The sequence below is a fragment of the Selaginella moellendorffii genome, unplaced genomic scaffold (assembly GCF_000143415.4).
Source record: "Selaginella moellendorffii unplaced genomic scaffold, v1.0 SELMOscaffold_11, whole genome shotgun sequence".
Classification (NCBI taxonomy): domain Eukaryota; kingdom Viridiplantae; phylum Streptophyta; class Lycopodiopsida; order Selaginellales; family Selaginellaceae; genus Selaginella; species Selaginella moellendorffii.
The window spans coordinates 2,281,401-2,301,205 of NW_003314272.1; the positions used below are offsets into that span (position 1 = coordinate 2,281,401).

Consider the following 19,805-nt stretch of genomic DNA (forward strand, 5'->3'; position numbering starts at 1 on the left):
GAGAAATATTTTACCGGGAATATACTCCTTGTGATGGGCTGGGCTAGGGTTTTTTAGCTATGGCGCTCGGGCAGGAGACCGTGCCCTTGTCGCTGCTCGTCAAGCGCGCGGCCGAGGCCGCCTACACCGGGCTCAAGGAGGTCTGCGAGGCGGCGCCCGAGCAATCCGACGCCGAGAGGAAGATCAGCCTTCTCAAATTCATCCTCAAGACGCGCCAGCGCCTCCTCCGCCTTCTCGTCATCTGCAAATGGTGTCGCCAGGTACAAATATCTCTCGATTGCCGTGAGCTTCCTTGTCTCGATCGATCGATCGATCGGGCGATCGGAATGTAGAAATGTCGATTTATTTTCGAGAATGTGTGTGATTTTTTATTCGTTTGCTTTCTTAGATTCCTCTCGTGGAGCGATGCCAGCAGCTCATGGGGACGCTCTCCAATCACGACATGAGCTTCACCCAAGCGGCCGATTCCATGTTCTACCTCCACGAGAGCTTGCAGCAGTCGCGAGCGCCCATGTACGATGTCGCCTCCGCCATGGACGTGCTCTTCACCGGCGGCTTCCCACGAATGCCCAAGTGCATCGAGGATCTCAACGTCCAGCCGGTTCTCGAGGGGTGGAAAAAGGACAACGTTCTTCAAAAGCTCGACACCCTTTTGCGATCCAAGCTCCTGGACATCGCCGTTCCAAAGGAGTTCACGTCGGTCTCGGTGCGCGATGGCCGGCTCACGCTGCGCGTGGATGGAGAGTTTGAGGTGGAGCTCACTCTCGGCTACCGGGGGAATGCGTCGCTGTGGAGGGTGCTCCATTTGAAGCTGCTAGTCGGGGAGAGCTCCAGGCCGGCAAAGTTCTCGGACATGCAACGTTTCGCGCTCTCCGACGATCTGGAGCGGAGGATGTCGGCTCTGGAAAACCCGTTTGGGATCATCTACACGGTTCTTCACGAGTTTTGCGCCGCGCTGGTGATGGACACGCTTTGGCGCCAAGTTCGTGCGCTGAGGCACGGAAGGTGGAAGGACGCTATACGGCTGGATCTCTCGTTTGAGACGGCCGCGTCTGGGAATCCGGCGACTCAAGCTCCCGCTGACGCAGAGGCGGATCCGTCCAAGTCGCGTGTTCATGGCGTGAAGATAACTTACTGGCTCGACATGGCCAAGGGTGGTGAGAGCTTGCTACCGAGCTTGAGGATCGAGCCGGGTAGTGACCAGAGAATCTCCTGCCAGCACCAGCCGCCACTCACGGATCCTGGGACTGGCAACGACGCTGAGTTTGCACTAGATCAGAGCCGCCTGGACGTCGAGAAGTTGATACTCCGAGTCATTAACTGCAACATTCACTCCCGGCTCGTCGAGGTCCAGAAGAGTCTAAAAGCCAACACTTATATTCACAGGGTGGAAGACGATGTGTTCTTGAAATCTTCTGCGCAGGTCAGTGAGAGATAAAGCTTACATTCTTGGCGTTCCTAATGGTTTTTGTTTTTGTTTTCCTGTGCAGGATACCTCGGACATCGGTGAAGATAGCCTTCATGTGCGCGCTTATGGGGATCTATATATCTGTCTTAGTATCAGTATCAGGTGCGTTGCTCTTTGCCTTGTTGAGAACTAAATTCACTGGATCTTAATAGGAATGGACGTTTTGTACTTCGAGCTCCCTCAACATTACTCTCATTGTCTTTAGTTCAAGAGATGGAGGAGGCGATAAATCAGGGGACCTCGGTCGTTGATGTCTTTATCAATCTGCGGAATCAAAGTATTATCCACCACTATACATCCTTGGGCGGATCAATGAATCTGAAGGTTGGTAGTACTTGTCTTAAATTTTTTTTTTCTCAGAGAAGCTTTGTGCAGGTCTTTGAAAAAGGTGCCATAACGCTGAAATTTCCGGAGGATGGACCTAAGCTTGGCTCAGACGTACTTGTTCTGGGATTTCCCAACACCGGCGATTTGTACTTCCTAGCAGTGCATCTCGATCCAGCATTTATGCCACTCTTTGTTCTATTGGAAGCTCAAAAGTTGGCGCCGCTACCAAATCGGACAACTGTTGCAGCAAAGCATCTGGTCATACGAAGGTACATGAACATCGACATCAGCAAATTTTCTTTGGCTGGCAACGATGAAAACTTGAGCTTATTAAGTGACAACGTAAAAAGTGGAGGCAGGAGCTTAGTTCCCAAGACAGCTGAAGTGAGGAATGGGTTTGACAGGATCGACAACCAAGTAGGAAAACTGGAAAAGGCGGAGCAACAGCCGAACTTCGCAATGGGACAGCTGCAACGCTATCATGCGTCACCTTCAGTTTCATTGGGAAGTCCATCCAGCAGAGCCAGCTTTGGCAACCACAACAGAAAATCGTCATCAAGCAATAATCTGCTAGCGTTGGTGTCTCAAGCCATGGGAAGCCCAGCCAGAAACTCATTTAGCCGGATGTCTCCATCGACAAAGTTACCGGAGCTGGAGTATGGTCGCTTAAAGTCCCCTCTACTTCACGTGGATAATCCCGCCTCTCCGGACCTTGACGACGATCATCTTTCGAAGCTGATCGAGTCGATCTCAACGGGTGGACCAGCAACGGATAACATGGCCAGTACAGGTTTAAGGCAGGTTCATTCGTCACCGTCGTCGAGAACGGTGAAGTCGGCCTCTAAGAATTCGTTGAAGTCTCTACATCTTGTACCTCGCAAGGGCCTACCGGATGGGTTGGGATCACCTCTGGCGAAGGATATGGATCGGTCGCCTTATCTTCTTCCAGCCCCTTCACGTCAACTGAGTTCCTTGAAGCGCAAGCCAGAGTCGGACATTTTCTCGTCTCTCCCGTCACTGCAGCGACTAAGCCTTGGAGCAAGGAAGAAACAGAAAGTCGAAGCGCCATCGAACGCCTTGGAAGTTTTCTCTGGACAGCCTTATGCTGCCGTTGTTGCCGCTGCAAATCAAGGGAAGGCTCCTCCGGTGACACATATGGCCGTACTTCTGCACGTCGTGAAGAGGTCCTGGCTGGTGATAAAGCACGCTCGTCTAACGAACCAGATGGATTCACTCGGCATATCGTACGTCGAAGAAGGCAGGCTTTCATCATCCGCGGGACTCATATTCCGTTTGGCAACTTCACGAATGAGAGGAGACATGGGAAAGTATTGCAATGCTTGGCAGCGGATATCTTTGAGCCTGGGACAGCACGGCAGCGATGGATGGGAAGTAAAAGTCCGTGATTCGCACTATAAAAGCCTGTGGAGCCTTCAGAAGCAAAAGGTGGCGGATTGGGGAGCTGGAGTTCAGCTCGCGGCTTTGTCGGAGGCTGATGCTCACATCAAATGTAGTCAAGAAGGCTTGATTCTTAGCTACAGCACGGTGGAAGACGACAGTATCAAGAAGCTTTTAGCAGATCTAGAGCGCTTAAGGAGTGCTAGAGCGTTTGCACACTGCATGAAGAAGCTTCTGGAGGACAGGATGGACGAGGGAGACCAAGGAGCTTCGCGGACAGATACGAAATGGGAAGCAATTACCAGGGCTTTCAAAGTCGAGGCTTTGGGCCTTACGAGCTTATGGTTCAGCTATACAGGAAGCATGCCAGGAATACTTGCACGATTTGTGGTAGAATGGGCATCCGACCAAGAGGGTTGCATAGTTCATGTCTCGCCGGAACAACTGTGGCCCCATACGAAGGTATGTTTTTCCGAGTTCCAGCTTCTCTGATCTTCTAACAGGTTTAAACTTTCCAGTATCTGGAGGACTTGATTAATGGAGGGGACGTGGAGCTTCTACTTGATGCCATCCGGATAACGGCTGGTCCTTTACATGCACTTGCCGGCGCAATCCGTCCAGCACGAATGACAGCACCTGTTTCGAGCATTGTCGCTTCTGCCATTTCTCCACCAGGTCAGGTTTCTCCTCCAAATAGTTCCGCCACGCCTCAGTCCAGAGCTACAGGACTCTCGATCCAGATTCCAACTATCACTTCCGGCCCCGGGAGAGGGCCTGGTCCAGGCATAGTTCCAAGCTCCCTGTTGCCAACGGACATTTCCGTTCTCATGCGCTCGCCATATTGGATCAGGATAGTCTACAGAAAGCAATTCTCGGTGGATATGAGGTGCTTTGAAGGTGACCAAGTGTGGCTGCAGCCAGCTCCTCCGCCTCAGGGTGCTGGTCCCGACGCAGGCGGTTCCTTACCTTGCCCGCAGTTTCGGCCGTTCGTCATGGAGAACGTTTTGAACAGTTCTGAGACTGTGGTCACCGGCGTACAGCAAAATGGTCCGGCATCTGCCAATCCTCGCTCGAATGCAAGTGCTACTCGGAATACTCCAAGCTCAGCGGCATCTGGTCGGAACCTCGTCATAGGGGGGCCCGGTTATCCAAGCTACAGGGGTGAGCTAAACTCTGCGTTTTGCGGCGTGAGTGACGATGGAGGTTACAGCGGTGCATGGGTGCCTCTTCCTGCTCTCAAAAAGGTCCTGCGCAGCACTCTTAAGTATCTCGGTGTCCTCTGGCTCTTTGCGCAGTTCCCCAATATTATTCGCGAGGTACTTGGCTCCGTTATGAATGGGAGAGATGGAACTCTTCTCCACTTGGATCCTGAGCAACCTGCTTTGCGATTCAATATCGGGTACGTCAACTTTTGGCTTATAACCTCTGTACTGACTTACTTGTCACGCTGTGCAGGAATTGCATGTTTGCTGTGAATATGCATCGCCACCAGCTGTATTTACAAGGTTTGAACGTGAAGAAGTTTCAGCAACCGCCTCCCGAGCTACAAACAGACCCCCCAGGAGCAGACGCGGACCTGACAAATGGTGAAATGCTGGAAATAACTGAGTTCTTCGCTCAACGAGTCGCATCTGAACCGTATGATGCCTCCCGCTTGGCCTCGTTCGTGACGATCCTGACGCTACCGATAGCTGTCCTTCGGGAGTTCCTTGGATTGATATCATGGATGAAAGAGGCCCAGAAGAACCAGGCCGTGGAGGCCACCCCTCGGCCGAGGATTGAGCTGTGCCTGGAGAATCGTTTGGTGATCAACACCACCATGAAAGAGGAAGCTGGCAGCAGCACGTCCGTGAAGAGCAGCATACTGCACGATCGAGAAAGAGAAATCGTGGAGTTCGCTCTGACTGTTTTCTTGGACCTGGGTCCTCACGTCAACGTGAACGTTGCTGGAGGTGCGGGGTGGCTGCCGCAGTGTGTATCGGTGCGGATGAGATACTACTACAACGAAGGTGGAAGGCGGGTGCTTCTGGTGGGCTTGGAAGGCAGTCATGGGGGCAGGGCTTGCTGGTCCAGGGGTGACGAGTGGGAGAGGCTGAAAGAGAGAACCAAAGTGCTGGAAGCTGCTGCCGCCGGTCAAGAGTCAAGTGGGAGATTGCGGGCAGTAGCGGAATCTGTGCAATTAACTTTGCAGTCTGCGCTCCAGCAGCTCCGTGCGGTGTGAATGAAATTCTGCGCTCTGCGGAGTAGCTCGGGAGTCGGGACGAGATCTTGCTGCGCAATTTTTGACTTGTTTAAAGGCTTCTGTAGGTACGCCTTTTCACTTTGGTACTTCGTTACTGTAACTGTTACGTGCTTGCAGGTGACGAGCTCCACAAAAGATCTGGGAGCAGATCTGCTCGGCACGAAGCTAACATATCGTGCAGTGACCAGATTTATGGGCAGAGATATTTATTTATTTTTTCTTCATGGTACATTCTATAGACGTTTTGTCTCCTCGATTCGCTAAGTTTTCTTCCCGTGTCACTTGCAGATGACGAACGACTTTGCACTGCCGAACGGAAGGCAGTGTTTCGCTATTCACGCCGTGCAATTTTCCAAGCCTTGCCTTCCAAGCAAGCATATGGAGACTATCAACCTTGATCATGATATTTCAGCAGCCTTTGACTGAAAGCGAGGCAGGAAGACACAAACTCATTAATTTGGGTGGGATACTGCCGGGATACGGCGGGATGGTTAGCTCCTTTCTTACGGAATTTTCTGTCGTCCTGTAAGCTGAAAGTCTTATTTCGATGCAGGTAAAAAAGAGCTATCGAGATGTGATGCTTGGAGAGCGAAAGTACCTCCGCTGATGAGGATCTTTGTGACCAATCCATTCAACATTACGTCACGCAAGTAATGAGGCTTATGCGGATCCGGGAAGGCGTGAGGCAAGCATGCCTGAGTCTCTTTGTTACTTATCTGTTTTTCTTCTTTTAACTCCAGTCAAACAAGACAGGCAGGCACAGGAAGGTGGTGAATTGCATTACCTCTGTGTAGGTAGATCTTTCCGCATCAGCATCAAACCGAAAGCAGCAGCAGCAGCCAGCGGCAGCATGCCAGAGCCAGAATAGCAACAGGGACAAGAACAGGATGCAAAGCGAAGGGAGCAAAAAAAAAAAAAGCCGAACCAAAAAACAAAAACGAGAAAAAGGAGCTGCAAAGCAAGTAATGGCACACGTGAGGTAGTAGTAGTCGTTGAGCTCTTTGGTTTTTTTTTTTTTTTTCTTCCTTTTCATCTTTTCATGCTCGTCTCTGTGTTGTTTGCAGGTCTGCGCCTGGTCCTCGTTCTCGGCTAAAGCTTTTTGCGCTGGTAAAATATAGCGAACTGTGGTCGTCTGCCGGGAAAAGAAACCTCTCCGGTTATAGTGCGTTGCTCGGGTCGGGGACTCCTTCCACGGTCTCTTGTCTCGGACCACCAACTCGGGCTGGCCTGGCGCTGTCCCTTTCTCCCGTGTGCTGCGACTCTGGCGCTGCTAAAAGCAACAAGTTACAGGTATGTGTGTGGATTTATTATGCCAAAAACCTGAGCGCAGTGCGGGGCACTTACTTTGATTGCCTGGCTTTGTGTTTTTGCTTGCAGGCACATTGATAACTCTTGCAACTTCTAGCTAAACTGGATGAACCAGCTTGTATATATGTGTATATATATTCCAGGGCCAGCTAGCGCATATGTTATGTTCATCGTACAAAGGTCCGATTGAATCAAAATTGTATTTTTAAACTCTCGCTCGTTTTTTTTTTTTTTTTTTTCTAGAAGACGATATCTTTGTTTTGAGTTTTATAGCGAGTAACAATCATAGTGGGTGTTTTTGTCAAGGGAGACAAGCTAGCAGGGGATTAAAATTGACGCTACCACAATAACGAACCCACATGGTTTGGCATTGATCTGGGAACGCATTGAAAATCCTGGAGAGGGGAAGATTCGAGATGCCGCGAGCGGATTCCCTGGTTCAGGTGAAAGACAGAAAGAAAGGTGACCTTTGTTCTTCTCACCCTCGTCGGTCAGAGAGGTTATCTTTTTTTTTCTCTCTTTGGCGAAAGTTCTTCGAGGAATTGGCTGTAAACAACACATTACAAGGAGAAAAGAATGGTTTTCTAGTCGCCAACTTTTGTGCAAGGATTGATTGCGGGGGCATTTGTTTAATCGGCATTTGTTTAGCTCGTGCTTGTAACGTTTTCCTTGGATTGCTAGATTGTGTCGATGATGGGCGATTGAATCGGGGGCAAAAACGTTACAAACTCTTTCACTCTCTCTTTCTCGTCGCTATAGAGCCTGTAATGTAATGTAGCAATGGGGACAGCACGCAAAAGAGCGAACACGCATTATCCTTGACAAAATAAGCTTTGACCGTGGCTCATGACGAGATTTGGCCACCATGAATGGATGAAATTGGGCCCCAAGAATTGTACGTTGGTGTTTAATTTTGATCTTTTTTTCCCCGTGGTCGTTGCCGTGGAAGACCGAAATGTATCAAAAATTTCTTCTCCCCCCAAGGAGGGGACGATCGATTGTGATGAAAAGATTTGATAGGGGCATCTGGTCTTTTGACTTCGAAACACTGCACAAAAGAGGGGGAAAAAAGAATATGAGAGCACTTCTCGCAAGATCAAAGGTTTGGGATTGGTTGGCTGTGCGAGAAAACTTCGGGCCTCTTCGAGAAAGAGAGGAGAGATCTCATCAAGACTTAGACTTGTGTCCTGTCCTCGCCTTTTTTTTTTTCCTGCGTTTTTTCATTTTTCTTTTGCGCCTTTAGCCACCAAACTCAATCCATTTCTACGTAACATCCGACATGCACGCATTGGACAGCGACCACCGCCACGAACTCTCGTCTGGAAGAAAAAAGAAAAACAAAAATCTCCCTGCACAAACAAAACAAGCGCTTGATTCCAGAAGACCAAAGCTTTGGACGCACACCACACCATCTCTGGCTGGTTGTTTGGTGTTTGGTCACCTTACCACCACCCGTAAAATTCGACAAGCAAAGTAAAAATAAAAAATCGCAAATCTCTTACCACCCGCATGCCCTCCACATTAATTGGAGAGATTACAACACACTAATTGTAAGGACAGCCGCTCAGTTACATTGAGTGCGCAAAACCAATCAAAAGAAAGCGATTAGATTAAATAAAGGCCAACGGGACGGCGGCCCTCTTGACTGACGGTGACGGAGCCGTCAGTCAAGGTCAAACCAACACGTCTAGGGCAAAGGTAAAAAAGGTGGTACACCCGTGTTAAAAAAGTAGTGTAAGTTTCCCGTCAAAGTGAGGAAAACATCACGGTCGGTCGGTGGCAGCGGCGAGACCAATGGGGACCCGCGCGGGCAGGCCGGGCAGCGCTCCCGGGCAGCTAGGGCTACTTATAACAAACAGGGCCATGTGTGTATCGAGAAGGAGAAGAAAAACGAGAAAAGAAATTAGCAAGGGTTTAAAGCAGAGAAGGAAGGAGGAAGGAGAAGAATGCCGGCCGCGATGAAGCTCTGGAGATGGCGATTTTAGGGTTCTTGGCGGGGTTGGGCGGGGAAGGCAAGAGATCTTGGCTTTTGGGTCTGATTGATCGATCGAGATCGGGGATCGATCGATTGTCGCGAGCAAGATGGGCTCTTCTTGGGCGTGATTGATCAGCCAGGAGAAATACGAGCCCCTTGTGATTGATCGCATCGAATTGAGAGGGAGAGGGGAGGGAATCGAGCGAGAGAGATTGAGAGAGAGAGATAGATCGATCCGGCGAGCGATCAAGCTGGCGAGCAAGATGCCGGGGCTCAAGAAGATGCAGGTCCAAAATCTGCAAGTGCCCCACTACTTCCGGTGCCCGATATCGCTGGAGCTGATGCGCGACCCGGTGACGGTGGCCACGGGCCAGACGTATGACCGCTCCAGCATCGAGAAATGGGTGAGCGACGGCAACGCGACGTGCCCGGCCACGATGCAGCGCCTCACCGATCTCACGCTCATCCCAAACCACACGCTGCGCCGCCTCATCCAGGAGTGGTGCGTCGCCAATCGCTCGCGTGGCATCGAGCGCATCCCCACGCCCAAGCAGCCCGCGGACCCGCAGCGCGTCGCGGCGCTCGTCCGGGACGTGACGCGCGGTACCGCCGGCGGTACCGCGTTGCAGCTCTTACTGCCGGCACTGCGCAGCCTCCGCGCGCTGGCCAAGGAGAACGATAAGAACCGAGGTCTGATGGTGGAGGCCAATGCGGTTTCGGCTCTTATCCGTGCCATGTTTAGGATCCCTTCCTCCTCCAGCGACGACGACGACGATGACAATCTCTCCTCGTCGTGCTCTTGCTCCTTCGATCCCGATTCCTTGTCGTGCTGCGCGCCGCTAGATCACGACCAACATCTTGGCGATTCCCTGGACGTGGAGGAGTCGTCGCTGGCGGTGCTGGTGCTCCTCCCGCTCAAGGACAGCGAGCGGCGATCCATCGCGCAGTGCCGGCGGCGGCTGGGCGCCGTGTCGCGGATCGTGCGACGCGGGCGGAGCATGGACGCGCGCATCAACGCGGCGGTACTGGTGGAGAAGATCGCGTCGGACGCGCCCGAGGCGGCGAAGCTGGCCATGGGCCAGATCCCCGGCCTGCTCGAGGGCCTCGTGGATCTCCTCCGGGGCGACCACTCGGCTGTGTCGCCGCGCGCGCCCAAGTCGGGCGTCAAGGCGCTCTTCTCGCTGTGCCTGTGCAGCGCGGCATCCAACAGCGAGCGGGCGGTATCGGCCGGCGCCGCGGCGGCGCTGGTGGAGCACCTCCCGGCGGCACAGCACGGCGACGCGGACCGGACCTTGGGTGCGCTGGAGCTGCTGTGCCGGACGCGGGCGGGGCGGGAGGTGGTGGCGCAGCACGCGCTGGCGGTGCCGGCGCTGGTGGCGGCCATCCAGTGCCGGAGCTCGTTCCAGGCGGCCGAGTGCGCCGCCGGGACGCTACTGGCGGTATGCAGCGGGAGCGAGGAGGTACAGCTGGCGGCGGCCGAGGCCGGGGTGCTCACGCAGCTACTGCTGCTCATCCAGAGCGACTGCACGGATCGGGCAAAGAGGAAGGCCGTGGAGCTGCTCAAGCTGCTCCGGCGGTGGTGGGCGGAGGACCCGTGCCTGGCGGAGCTGGACAGGACGGACGTGGTGGCGTTCTAAGCGATGGCGGTACGGCGCCCAGCTCTAGCTAACGGCCAGCGGCACACCGCGCGGTATGCCGCCAGTGCTCAAGAGACCGACCGAGAACCGCAATGCAATGCCGGTACTTTTACTATCTACGTGCCCACACCGTACATTTTAAGCGATTATAGGGAGGGAGGAGGGTTGTTTTTTCCGTGCTGTTTTTGTGATTTGGGGGGTTTTACGCAAACTACACTACGTACTAGTTGGCCAGCTTTTAGTCTTGGGTGAGGTTCTTGAGATTTTCTTCTTTATCCATGTTCCAACACCATGGTGTATATATTGTGTCAATATATTTTTGACAGCAGAGAGAGCACACAGCACACAGCCCAGCAGCACCAGCGCAGCAGCTGCAGAAACAGTAGCAAGAGATCTTTTTGGAAGCTGCAAATACAGCATTGTCTTTGTCGCTTGTAATGCAATTAGCTGAAATCCAAGGACAAAACAAGCTTAGGCCTACCTGGTGATGGATGCATGGCTGAATAATAATCAGAGAGAGATTCTTCTTGGTGTGAGATTATTTGTGGGAAGGAAACAGAAAGTGTGTGTCATACCTAATTTTTTTGTCATGCCACCTGTAATGTTATTTTTTTCTTCTCTTCTTTCTGGGTGGGAGTAGTGGCATCAGCAAATTTGTGTGTTTGTGGGCTCAAGACTTGTGTGTGTGTGTGTGTGTGTGTGCTTCTCACTCTGGCAATGTATTTTTTTGTGGTGATTTTGCCAGAGGATGGTCTCAGTCCAAGCTCAGTGAAAGGTCAAAGCCCTCTGGAATGCTGCTGCTTGCTTCTTTCTTGCTTGGTAACAAGTGTGAAGGGGATGGCTGTCCAGCCAACAGGGAAAAAATTGATAGCTAGGCAAAGTTAGTAGATTTTTGAGGTTACACTCTGTAAAACAATTGTTTTGCTTTCCTCTCTTTTTTACTTCCTTGCTTCTTGAGCTGTGTGGCCACTACAAATGCCAACAAGGGGACCCTCCCTCTCCTTGTTGTTGGGGTCACAAGTCACAAAAAAAGGAGGGAGAGGGGTTTGGCTCAAAAACAAAGCCAAAAAATGGGGGACATGTTGTTGTGACTGTCATTTTGGTCCCTGGAAATGATGGTGGTGGTGGACCAGAACCAGAAGAACAAAGGCAAGCAACCAAGAAAAAAAACAATACTCCTATAAAAACAAAAAGAAATGGAAAAAAAAAACCAACCAATGGAAGAGAAGTTTGACCGTTGCCGTGTTCTGTGCGTGGGATGGAGATTTTGTTCCGCGTTTGACCGTTGAATATTCGGATCGCTTGCACGTGTAGCTGGCCTATGTAAAGGAAAAGATCTGGCAAGCCTGAATATGCGAGGGAATCAATCCAGGACGAAAGAAATTATTATAACGGCGAAAGTGCGCATATTACCTGTGGCGTTTTAAGTCTGCCATGGATGGATGATGGATGGATCTCTCTCCTCTCTTTTTTTTTCTTTTTCTCCCGGCGAGAGTGGAGTGGAATCACTCAGGTGTTTGATGATTGGTGTCACGGTGCGAAGAAAATTCTGGACTGGTTGATGCTTTGTTCGTGTGCTTATTGCAGGAGAGTACTGCGATGGAAGAACTGCAAAACTGAAGTGGAGGAAGTGATTGACTAGAACAAGAGAGAAGGAAGTCCTGCGCTGTTTTCATACTTGCAACGTGTCCAGAATCTCGTCTGTGGTCAATCGATCCAGTTATCAAATCCGGAAGGACACGGAACAAAGACGCCAAGGTTAGTGGATTGGCCTTTTGCTTCTTTCTCCATAGAAAAATAGAAGCTAGCACACTTACGCAGGCTAATGTAGAGGCGCTCGTTTGAAGGGAATCACGGAGCTCCTGCAGTGAAAACAAGCTGAGCAGTGGCCTAGAAAAAAGACACAAGAAAAAAACTATGCCTTGCCTGGAAGACGAGCTTTTCTCTCGTTGGAGGAACGAAACACCAGAGACTTTCGATCGAGCGTCCTGTGTAGAGCATGCACTGTTCGAGAAAAAAGAGAGAAAGAAAGAAAGAAAGATAAAAACTGTGACTTGCCTGGAAGGCGAGCTTTTCTCTCATTGTAGAAACGAAAATCCAGAGACTTTCGATCGAACATCCTGTAAAGCATGCAAGCGCCAAGGAAACAAAAGATCAAGCGAAAGAAGCGACTGCATTGATCACAGGCAAGGAAAGAACACACTGAAGATCAAAACCAGACTTTTCCACTCGTTTCAAGCTTTCCTGGCTTTGCCTATCTCCATCACGTTCTTGAGGCGAGGAGCATAGAGCGAGTACACCACCGTCTGGCGCTTCACTACCTCGAGCTGCTCCTTACCGCTCGCAAATGCCTCTGCCGCATTGCCGGATTGGCGAAATCCTTGCCTGGATCGGCGCTTGATGTACTCACGCACATTGTAGTCGGTGAACTTGCGCGCCTCGCGCAGGAAACCCCGGTAGAGCGCGCGCACCTGCGCGGGATCCATCGCCTCGCGTCCTGTAGCATAAACCCTAGAATTTAGGGTTCTTGGGTTTTACTTGTTTTAACTGGCTGGGAGGGAATGCTGTGGATTCGTCGCTCCTCCCGGCGGATCTGTGCGCAGCTGCTGCCATTCCCTTTGGCGCCACCCGCCGCAAGCACCACATTCAATAGCATCGCGAAACGATGTCGATTTGAGGTAAGGTGATCGCTTTTGGTTGCTTGAGTTCTGGATAATTTTTTTTATCTTAGATGATCCATAGTACGAGCAGGGATGATCTGTGAGTAACGCAATCCCATGAGCCACTGATTTGAGTCGCTTTCAGGCAAAATTCTGGGATTTCTAGCTCTGAGCCTTCTCTGCTACCATCACCAGGAAGCTCCAGGGTCCATCCGACAGCCATTGTTCACTCTCAAGCTACCATCGGTGAGGTAAGTTCCATCTTTTTGTCTGTCTTTCTCGTGGTTTCTAAGTTCCAAGTGGTTTGTGGTGTTCTTCGTGAGTTTCCTTCGTGGTTTTTCCAGCTTCTCGTGCAATTCTTTCTTGGTGATGTGAATTTGTGGTTCTACGTATCTTAAGTTTCTGGCCGTGTGCAGCGCGTGAGTATTGGTCCATTTTGCAGCGTTGGTCCCGGTGCAAAGCTTGGCAGTGGCTGCACACTCCACCCAAACAGCCACATCTTTGGAAACACCCACATTGGCGACAACTCCACGCTCTTCCCGTGAGTTGCAACGAAACGCTCTTTTCATGAACGTCATTTCTCTTTTTCTCTGTCTTCCATTGATCACAGGGGAGCAATAGTTGGAGCTGACATTCCTGGTGAGACGGTCATCGGCAAGAATAACAGCATCGGCTGTTATGCGGTAGTCGGAGTGAAGTGCCAAGATCTCAAGTACAAAGTAAACATCCAAGTTCTTGTTCTTCTCCATTAAGACTTTTATTCCAGGATGGAGACGAATGCTTTCTTCGAATAGGTGATAATAACGATATAAGGGAGCACGCCAGCGTTCACAGATCGTCCAAAAGCACCGATAGCACGGTACGTTGTATCCTCAAACTTCAAGTTTGATTCGAAAAAGTTATTTTCTCTTGTCCCAAGAACTCAAGTTTGATTCGAAGTTCTTTTATCTTTCAGATAATTGGCGACAGCAATCTTATAATGGGAGCCTGTCACATTGCACACGACGTCAAGCTCGGTAACAGCAACATTCTGGCAAATGGTACTCTTCTAGGCGGTCACGTCGTGGTGGAGGTAGCGATCTAGTTTTTCGCGACACTTAAAAAAGTTTTGGTTTAGAATTGTATCCACACAGGAGGAGGAGCGGCAGTGCATCAGTTTTGTCACATCGGCTCTTACTCCTTCTTGGCAGGCGGTTCCATGGTAAATGATCCGCATTGTTTTTTTAATCACCTATCAAGATCTTCACCAAAACTGTATGTTTTTGCTGCATCAGGTGGACAGAGATGTTCCAACGTATATGATGGTTGCTGGGAATCGTGCAGAGCTTCGGGGACTTAATCTGGAAGGACTGAGACGGCGTGGATTCTCCGAGATCGAGGTACTCTCTTAAAAACTTCTTTTCTGCATTGGTTTTGTAATTCCTTTCTTTTGTTCTCAGGTGAACAGCCTGAGGCGAGCTTATCAAAGGCTTTTCGTGAACAGTGATGAAAATGCTGGAGGGATCGACGACCGACTTGCCATTCTCGTGAGCCGTTTATTTTTCTCAGTTGGAATAGTGGTTTGTTGTTGATTTCATGAACTTTGGCTTTGGCAGGACTTGGATGCAAAGCTTTCCAAGGTTGAGGTAGTTCTTCAGATGATCCAGTCTGTCCGGGATTGTTTCGGAGAGAATCGAAGAGGCCTGTGTAAGTTTCGGCAAGTAACTGGAATCATAGACAATGCGATTGATATTCCTTGATCAAGCTCTACACATACAGTGGCTTAGCGGGTTCTCGTAGATATCAAATCCTGGAAACGTCGGCTCGGGTAAACCCGTCCGGAACTCGTGAGTGGAGGCAACCTGGTCCACGAAGGCCGGCCATCCCAGCGTGGGATCGCCCAGCGCCTTGGCCATGAGGCTCTTGTCCGGTTTGATGGACTTGAGCTCGTGTCCCATGTATCTCCTGGTACCAATGACGAGCTTGGCAAAGTTTCCACCGTGCGTCATCACGAAGACATCGGACTTGACGCACACCAGGAAGTCGAGAGCAGCGAGGCTGGTGACGTGCTGTCTGAATGGCTTGAGTTCCTCTTTCGTTGCTAGATCGTCTTTTCTCACCTGTGAAAAGGAAAACCATTTTAAATTTACAAACTCTGGAAAAACTTACCAAGTTTGGGAACATGTTTCGTAGCGGGGACATGCGATTCTCACCGCCATAAACTTGGCCCGACGCGACGTAAATCTGCGTCTCCTTTGGATACCCCTTGGCCATGAGAACCACGCCAACTTCTGCCGGCTCGAGTGGACACCTTCCCTCTTTTCTTTTCAGTAGAGCTTGACGCCACAAATGTGACCCGTTCTGAAACGAGGAAGGATTGGATGAGCTAAACACAAAAGCAAAGACGGCTTACCTTGAACCTGCGAGGCCATTCTTTCTTCCTGTAAGCAGCCATCATTGCTTTTTCTTCGCGGTTACCAACAAAATCACAAAATGAAAGTCCGACCATTCCCTTCTCGAATCGCAAGTGTAAGGCCCTGAAATGCTGCGTTACAGGAAGTCAAGTAGTGGGATGACGCGACTTACATATACGGCTTCAATAAGCCCGTTCTGTTTCTCATCCTGGAAACTAGGACATCCGCCATTTCTTCTATATGAGGCAAAAACTTCAAAGCGTGGTAGTTGACCCTGCATCTCAGCTTGTTAATTTCAGCTGGCACATTATCATACCTGATCAAAGACAGCATGAAACACAGATGGTAGAAACATACACAACATAGTACAAAAGACGCTTACCCAAGCCTGTCGACAAAAGGCTTTAGAGCCATCACTCTTTTCTCTTTGATACGAGGCAAAACGTTGTCCAAATACCACTGTGCCGATGCATATTTGGGGATGTTCTTAACAGTCCTCCTGAAAGTCAAATTCGCAAATTCGCTATAAAAACAAGAAAGGTGAAACCGGGCTTACTTGAGACTAGTATACAAATCGCCTTTATCCGGCAACCACGACGGTATGTCTTTCACAATCCGCACGTCATCTTTGAGGGACTCTATAAAATGATCCACGTCAAAGACGTCCTCAAACCGCCTGCATGCAGAAGCTTTAACTTAGGAGTTCCTGGAATTCGTGTGCAATCAGACGGACTTTGATAATAGTAGGAGCGCACAACTTACGTTTTGTCTTTCCATATCTGGTCCTGCTTCATCAACGGGATGATGAGCGTCACGTTCATGATCCTTGCAACAGCAACAGCATTGCAAATCTGCAAATTTTATGGAGCTCTTGAAACACATACTATAACTGCTGTTAAACAACTAACCGCAATGCGCTGTTGATTTAGTCCTCCTTCAGCATGGATGCCGAGGTAACCATTTGTTTCATCCTCCGCTAGAGGCACTATACAAAAGAAAGAGCGCTTGAATCAGACACAGGGAAGCGAAAGAACTAACAAAGAAAAGAAGCGAACGAACCAATGTGTTTAGAAGCTCGCTCCTCGGCGCAAGGCCGCCACGACTTAGTTGCAGATTTTGGATTGTGCCACAAAGAAGGCGTGTCCGAAACCTTCACAAAAAATTCCAATTTTTTGGTTCTTAAGCTGGAAAGAAGGAGATCAAAGATGAAAGCTTACCGGTGGACAATGCAGCATCACACCATCCTTCCGACAGAGATATGGACGATTCTAAACCAAAGAAGAAGAGAAATAAACAATCTATAAGACTACGTAGCGAGCATGGATATTGTTTATCTTACCAAATGTCCCCACGCAAGAGGCAAGCAAAAGAACAAGAGCCCGAGAAGAGCCAAGGACACGGCCACGGCGATCCAGCCCCGCCGTGCCAAAACCCTGGCACCTAGCGATCCCTCCGACTCCGAGGAAGAGCTCTCGCCCTCCCTGGACACGATCCTCGACACAAACCCTGGCAGCGACTGGAACGCGTGAAGAACGCGAGCAATGTAGCCCTGGGGGTTGTGCTGCGGCGCCTGCTGCTTCTTCATCGACGGCGGATCGGCCGCCAGCAGCGACTGCCTCGCGGCGGCACCAGATCTCGCGATCGCCGCCGCCGCCACGGCGCTGCCTCCACTCCGCCACGCCTCCGCCATAGCTACATTCAAATGAAGCTTACTTGTTAGGGTTTATGCGATGAGCCGATGGAAGGGGAGAGGGGCGAAAGCGGTGGCCGAGGCGGCGCCGCTGTCTGGATTGTATGACGAGATCAGGCGATGGTCGGCGCGTCTAGAGTGCGCATTGAGCGCCTCCGGGGGGACGCTCGTGGCGAATCGTCAGCAAGCTCGCCTTCTCTGCGCTACAGGCTTTGGATCCGATGTGCTCTCGAGTGAGTGTGTGATTTCCAGAGATTTAGTGCCAGTGTTGTGATCGCCAGCTCCGGATCGTCGTGGAGATGGCGAGGATTTGGCGACTACACACGTCTTTCAGCTGATGCTTGAGGAAGTTTTCTACTTGAGCTACGAGCTAGATTGCCTTCGCGTCCATCGCCAAAGCTCACAGGTTTAGCTCTCTTTGCTTGCTCTCATCTCTTTGTTCCTTTGTGTGTGTCCTCTGCTTTGCAGGGCCGTGTGGATCTTACACTCGAGGAATTGTGGTGCTTGATGCAAGAATTCAACAGGGAGTTTGTGAAGATCTACAAGGCTTACTCTCACCTAAGGAACAAGCGATGGGTTGTTCGTCCTGGTCCACAGTATGGAGCCGATTTCATGGCATACAGGCACCACCCGACTTTGGTGCATTCAGAGTACGCAGTTATTGGAAGCTTTTGCTCTCTCGTTTGTGACAAAAGATGGTCTTGCAGCTATGCAGTTCTTGTTATCTCGGTAGATGATCCCCAGAGCAGGCTGGCTTCATGGACGGATGTTCAAGGTATGACCCGGTTGTGCGGCAGTGTAGCAAAGGTGAGACGATCATTCAAGCAAGATCCTCTCTCACATGTCAATCGAGCTTGCAGACACTGTTGGTGCTGTACATCATAGTTGACATGGGCCATGATCTGTCTTCTCCAACGTATTTGGAGCGAATAAAAGTGGAGGAAGTAGAAGTGCGTCGATGGCTACCACAGAAACACCGAGAAGACTCACAATAACGTAAAATGGTTTTTGAGGAAGGTTAGTTTACATTCAAAACTTTGCTTAATAATTCATGTTTAGTTATATTTATTAATACAATTGATCAATCAGAAGTTTATAACTATAACTAGTACTTGCCCATCAAAAGTTAGCGAGGGTAAATTTAGTGCTAAAATTAATACAATGCACTATACTAATCATTGTGTTATGTGATGTTTAGTTTGCATTTGTTCTTCTTTTCCCATTGGATAACAAAAGAAAAAGTTTTGGTGAGATTTTTTTTTTTCCACAAAATGGAAGCATGATACCTATTCCTAATTGAAGCGAATTATCTCAACCTAGAAGCTGCCTAAACCTTGGAAAGAAGAGATGAACATCACTTTGACAGAATTTAGATGGTATTTTTCCATATTTTTACATATTGTACAATGTTATGAGCTTGGCAGTGGTGGAAGCCATAGTTATCTCCACTACAATGGCAGCCTTTTCTCGATTGCTTCCTTTTGCAACACTAGTAGCAGAAGTGCTGAGGTGATGGAGCTTGAATCCTTTATGTGGCTCATGAGGTATAGCTCTAGCATGAGCTTGAGCTCTAGCATCCTAGGTGTTGATGGTGAACACTACTAAGTTTTTGGTGTTGTCCTTGTTCTCGTTACCACTGTTGTAGTTTTGGCTGTCCTTGGAGTTTGTGTCCTATGCACTATTCTTGTGGGAGATGGCAGTGTCACTGAGACAAAAGTGTGCTTGTTTCTTGATCACTTCCTTAGACTTGTGTGGGGCAGCATGAACTGCCAACTTCTTCTCTTCATCTTTGATCTCCAAGATGTCTTTGAAGAGGAGGAATACTTCATTTGATCTTTGTAGACTGTGATGGTTGCATGGAACTCTATGCCTTGTAGTTGCAGTGAACCCATCAACCTATGAAGAAAGCAGAGTTCAGAACCAAGTGGTAAAAATAGAGGGCTACTTTGGAAGACTTGGATGGTACTAGGTCATTCAACTTGCAAAGTCCAAGGTTTCTTTGAGTAAGCATTAAGAAAGAACTTTGCATTACCTCAGTATGGAGAATTTCCTTGAGCTCAATTATAGGGCATTTTTCACTCCAATAGCTGGAAACAATGGAAAAAAGTCACCAATGAAAGTTGGCTATCAAGAACGAAGAACATATACTAGACATGGAATAGAGTTTTGCATGAAGTGCCATAGATGTTGTAGAACTTAAAATCTTTTGGAAGTTTTGCAGAGAACCATAGGCGGCAAGACTCATTTGCCCACTCAAGAATGCATCTATTGAAAGGAATGGGTATTGTCTTGTCATCATAGCTCAATTGCATAGAAAATATTTAGTTTATCAGCATAACCAAAGAAAAGAAAAGAGAACTTGATATACCATTAATTATGTTCTCTTTAAGTGCAACTTCCATCTCAAACACTCAAGGGGTCCATATAAGTGTAACTTGATATACTTGGGATTGTTATCATGCTTTCTATGCCGCCTCCAAACTTGCAATTGTGGAGGGGCACTCCCATTCATATGTGAGGGATGCCATCATTGTTTGACAAATGTAATCATGGTCAACACATTGCATGCAATATATGTTTTTCTCTCACCCCATGCAATTGGCCACCTGTAAGCGGTTGAATTTAGACTTCTCGGGAGGTCACCCAACCCAATACTATTCAAACCCAAGGACACTTAACTCCAACTATCCCATGACCTTTGGCCAAT

The 19,805-nt window shown here is 49.5% G+C and overlaps 7 protein-coding genes across 11 annotated transcripts; 4 read left to right on the top strand and 3 right to left on the bottom strand.

Annotated features, from left to right (window-relative positions):
- The first annotated feature begins 44 nt into the window (after window positions 1-44).
- On the top strand, window positions 45-6,953 carry LOC9651258 (mediator of RNA polymerase II transcription subunit 14). 4 transcript variants are annotated; one of them, XM_024673787.1, is made up of 12 exons: window positions 45-260; window positions 389-1,423; window positions 1,491-1,570; window positions 1,621-1,792; window positions 1,844-3,655; window positions 3,712-4,592; window positions 4,649-5,500; window positions 5,553-5,661; window positions 5,724-5,925; window positions 5,989-6,417; window positions 6,500-6,725; window positions 6,813-6,953. In XM_024673787.1, exons 1-7 carry the CDS (start codon window positions 60-62, stop codon window positions 5,412-5,414), a joined length of 4,947 nt encoding a protein of 1,648 aa, XP_024529555.1. In that variant the 5' UTR covers window positions 45-59; the 3' UTR covers window positions 5,415-5,500; window positions 5,553-5,661; window positions 5,724-5,925; window positions 5,989-6,417; window positions 6,500-6,725; window positions 6,813-6,953. The 4 variants fall into 4 exon arrangements, with proteins under 4 accessions (XP_024529555.1, XP_024529554.1, XP_024529556.1 ...); XM_024673786.1 differs by having other exon boundaries at window positions 5,989-6,414; XM_024673788.1 differs by having other exon boundaries at window positions 5,989-6,397.
- A 1,684-nt stretch (window positions 6,954-8,637) lies between these two features.
- Window positions 8,638-10,683, top strand: LOC9651259 (U-box domain-containing protein 26). Its single transcript, XM_024673941.1, has one exon. It carries the CDS (start codon window positions 8,982-8,984, stop codon window positions 10,353-10,355), a length of 1,374 nt encoding a protein of 457 aa, XP_024529709.1. The 5' UTR covers window positions 8,638-8,981; the 3' UTR covers window positions 10,356-10,683.
- Window positions 10,684-10,917: 234 nt separating this feature from the next.
- Window positions 10,918-12,500, bottom strand: LOC112346022. Its single transcript, XM_024673942.1, has 3 exons — window positions 12,414-12,500; window positions 12,282-12,343; window positions 10,918-12,217 (listed from the first exon to the last, which is right to left on the bottom strand). The coding sequence occupies exons 1-3, from the start codon at window positions 12,484-12,486 to the stop codon at window positions 11,861-11,863; spliced, it is 492 nt and encodes a 163-aa protein (XP_024529710.1). The 5' UTR covers window positions 12,487-12,500; the 3' UTR covers window positions 10,918-11,860.
- Window positions 12,501-12,509: 9 nt separating this feature from the next.
- Window positions 12,510-12,855, bottom strand: LOC112346023 (LYR motif-containing protein 4-like). Its single transcript, XM_024673943.1, has one exon. The coding sequence runs from the start codon at window positions 12,839-12,841 to the stop codon at window positions 12,590-12,592; it is 252 nt and encodes an 83-aa protein (XP_024529711.1). The 5' UTR covers window positions 12,842-12,855; the 3' UTR covers window positions 12,510-12,589.
- A 37-nt stretch (window positions 12,856-12,892) lies between these two features.
- Window positions 12,893-14,762, top strand: LOC9651260 (probable acyl-[acyl-carrier-protein]--UDP-N-acetylglucosamine O-acyltransferase, mitochondrial). Of its 2 annotated transcripts, none has more exons than XM_002968793.2 (11): window positions 12,893-13,033; window positions 13,087-13,115; window positions 13,161-13,266; window positions 13,432-13,556; window positions 13,626-13,734; window positions 13,782-13,874; window positions 13,971-14,087; window positions 14,133-14,216; window positions 14,290-14,394; window positions 14,455-14,541; window positions 14,611-14,762. In XM_002968793.2, exons 1-11 carry the CDS (start codon window positions 12,917-12,919, stop codon window positions 14,752-14,754), a joined length of 1,116 nt encoding a protein of 371 aa, XP_002968839.2. In that variant the 5' UTR covers window positions 12,893-12,916; the 3' UTR covers window positions 14,755-14,762. The 2 variants fall into 2 exon arrangements, with proteins under 2 accessions (XP_002968839.2, XP_024529662.1); XM_024673894.1 differs by having other exon boundaries at window positions 12,988-13,033; window positions 13,161-13,261.
- Window positions 14,726-17,098, bottom strand: LOC9651261 (protein PECTIC ARABINOGALACTAN SYNTHESIS-RELATED). The gene is made up of 11 exons (XM_024673893.1): window positions 16,748-17,098; window positions 16,626-16,676; window positions 16,468-16,558; window positions 16,317-16,393; window positions 16,171-16,259; window positions 15,965-16,084; window positions 15,791-15,907; window positions 15,581-15,724; window positions 15,408-15,531; window positions 15,164-15,355; window positions 14,726-15,114 (listed from the first exon to the last, which is right to left on the bottom strand). Exons 1-11 carry the CDS (start codon window positions 17,096-17,098, stop codon window positions 14,755-14,757), a joined length of 1,716 nt encoding a protein of 571 aa, XP_024529661.1. The 3' UTR covers window positions 14,726-14,754.
- A 30-nt stretch (window positions 17,099-17,128) lies between these two features.
- On the top strand, window positions 17,129-18,200 carry LOC112345992 (tRNA-splicing endonuclease subunit Sen2-1-like). The gene is made up of 5 exons (XM_024673895.1): window positions 17,129-17,331; window positions 17,380-17,504; window positions 17,567-17,748; window positions 17,806-17,905; window positions 17,959-18,200. Exons 1-5 carry the CDS (start codon window positions 17,139-17,141, stop codon window positions 18,091-18,093), a joined length of 735 nt encoding a protein of 244 aa, XP_024529663.1. The 5' UTR covers window positions 17,129-17,138; the 3' UTR covers window positions 18,094-18,200.
- The last annotated feature ends 1,605 nt before the right edge of the window (window positions 18,201-19,805 follow it).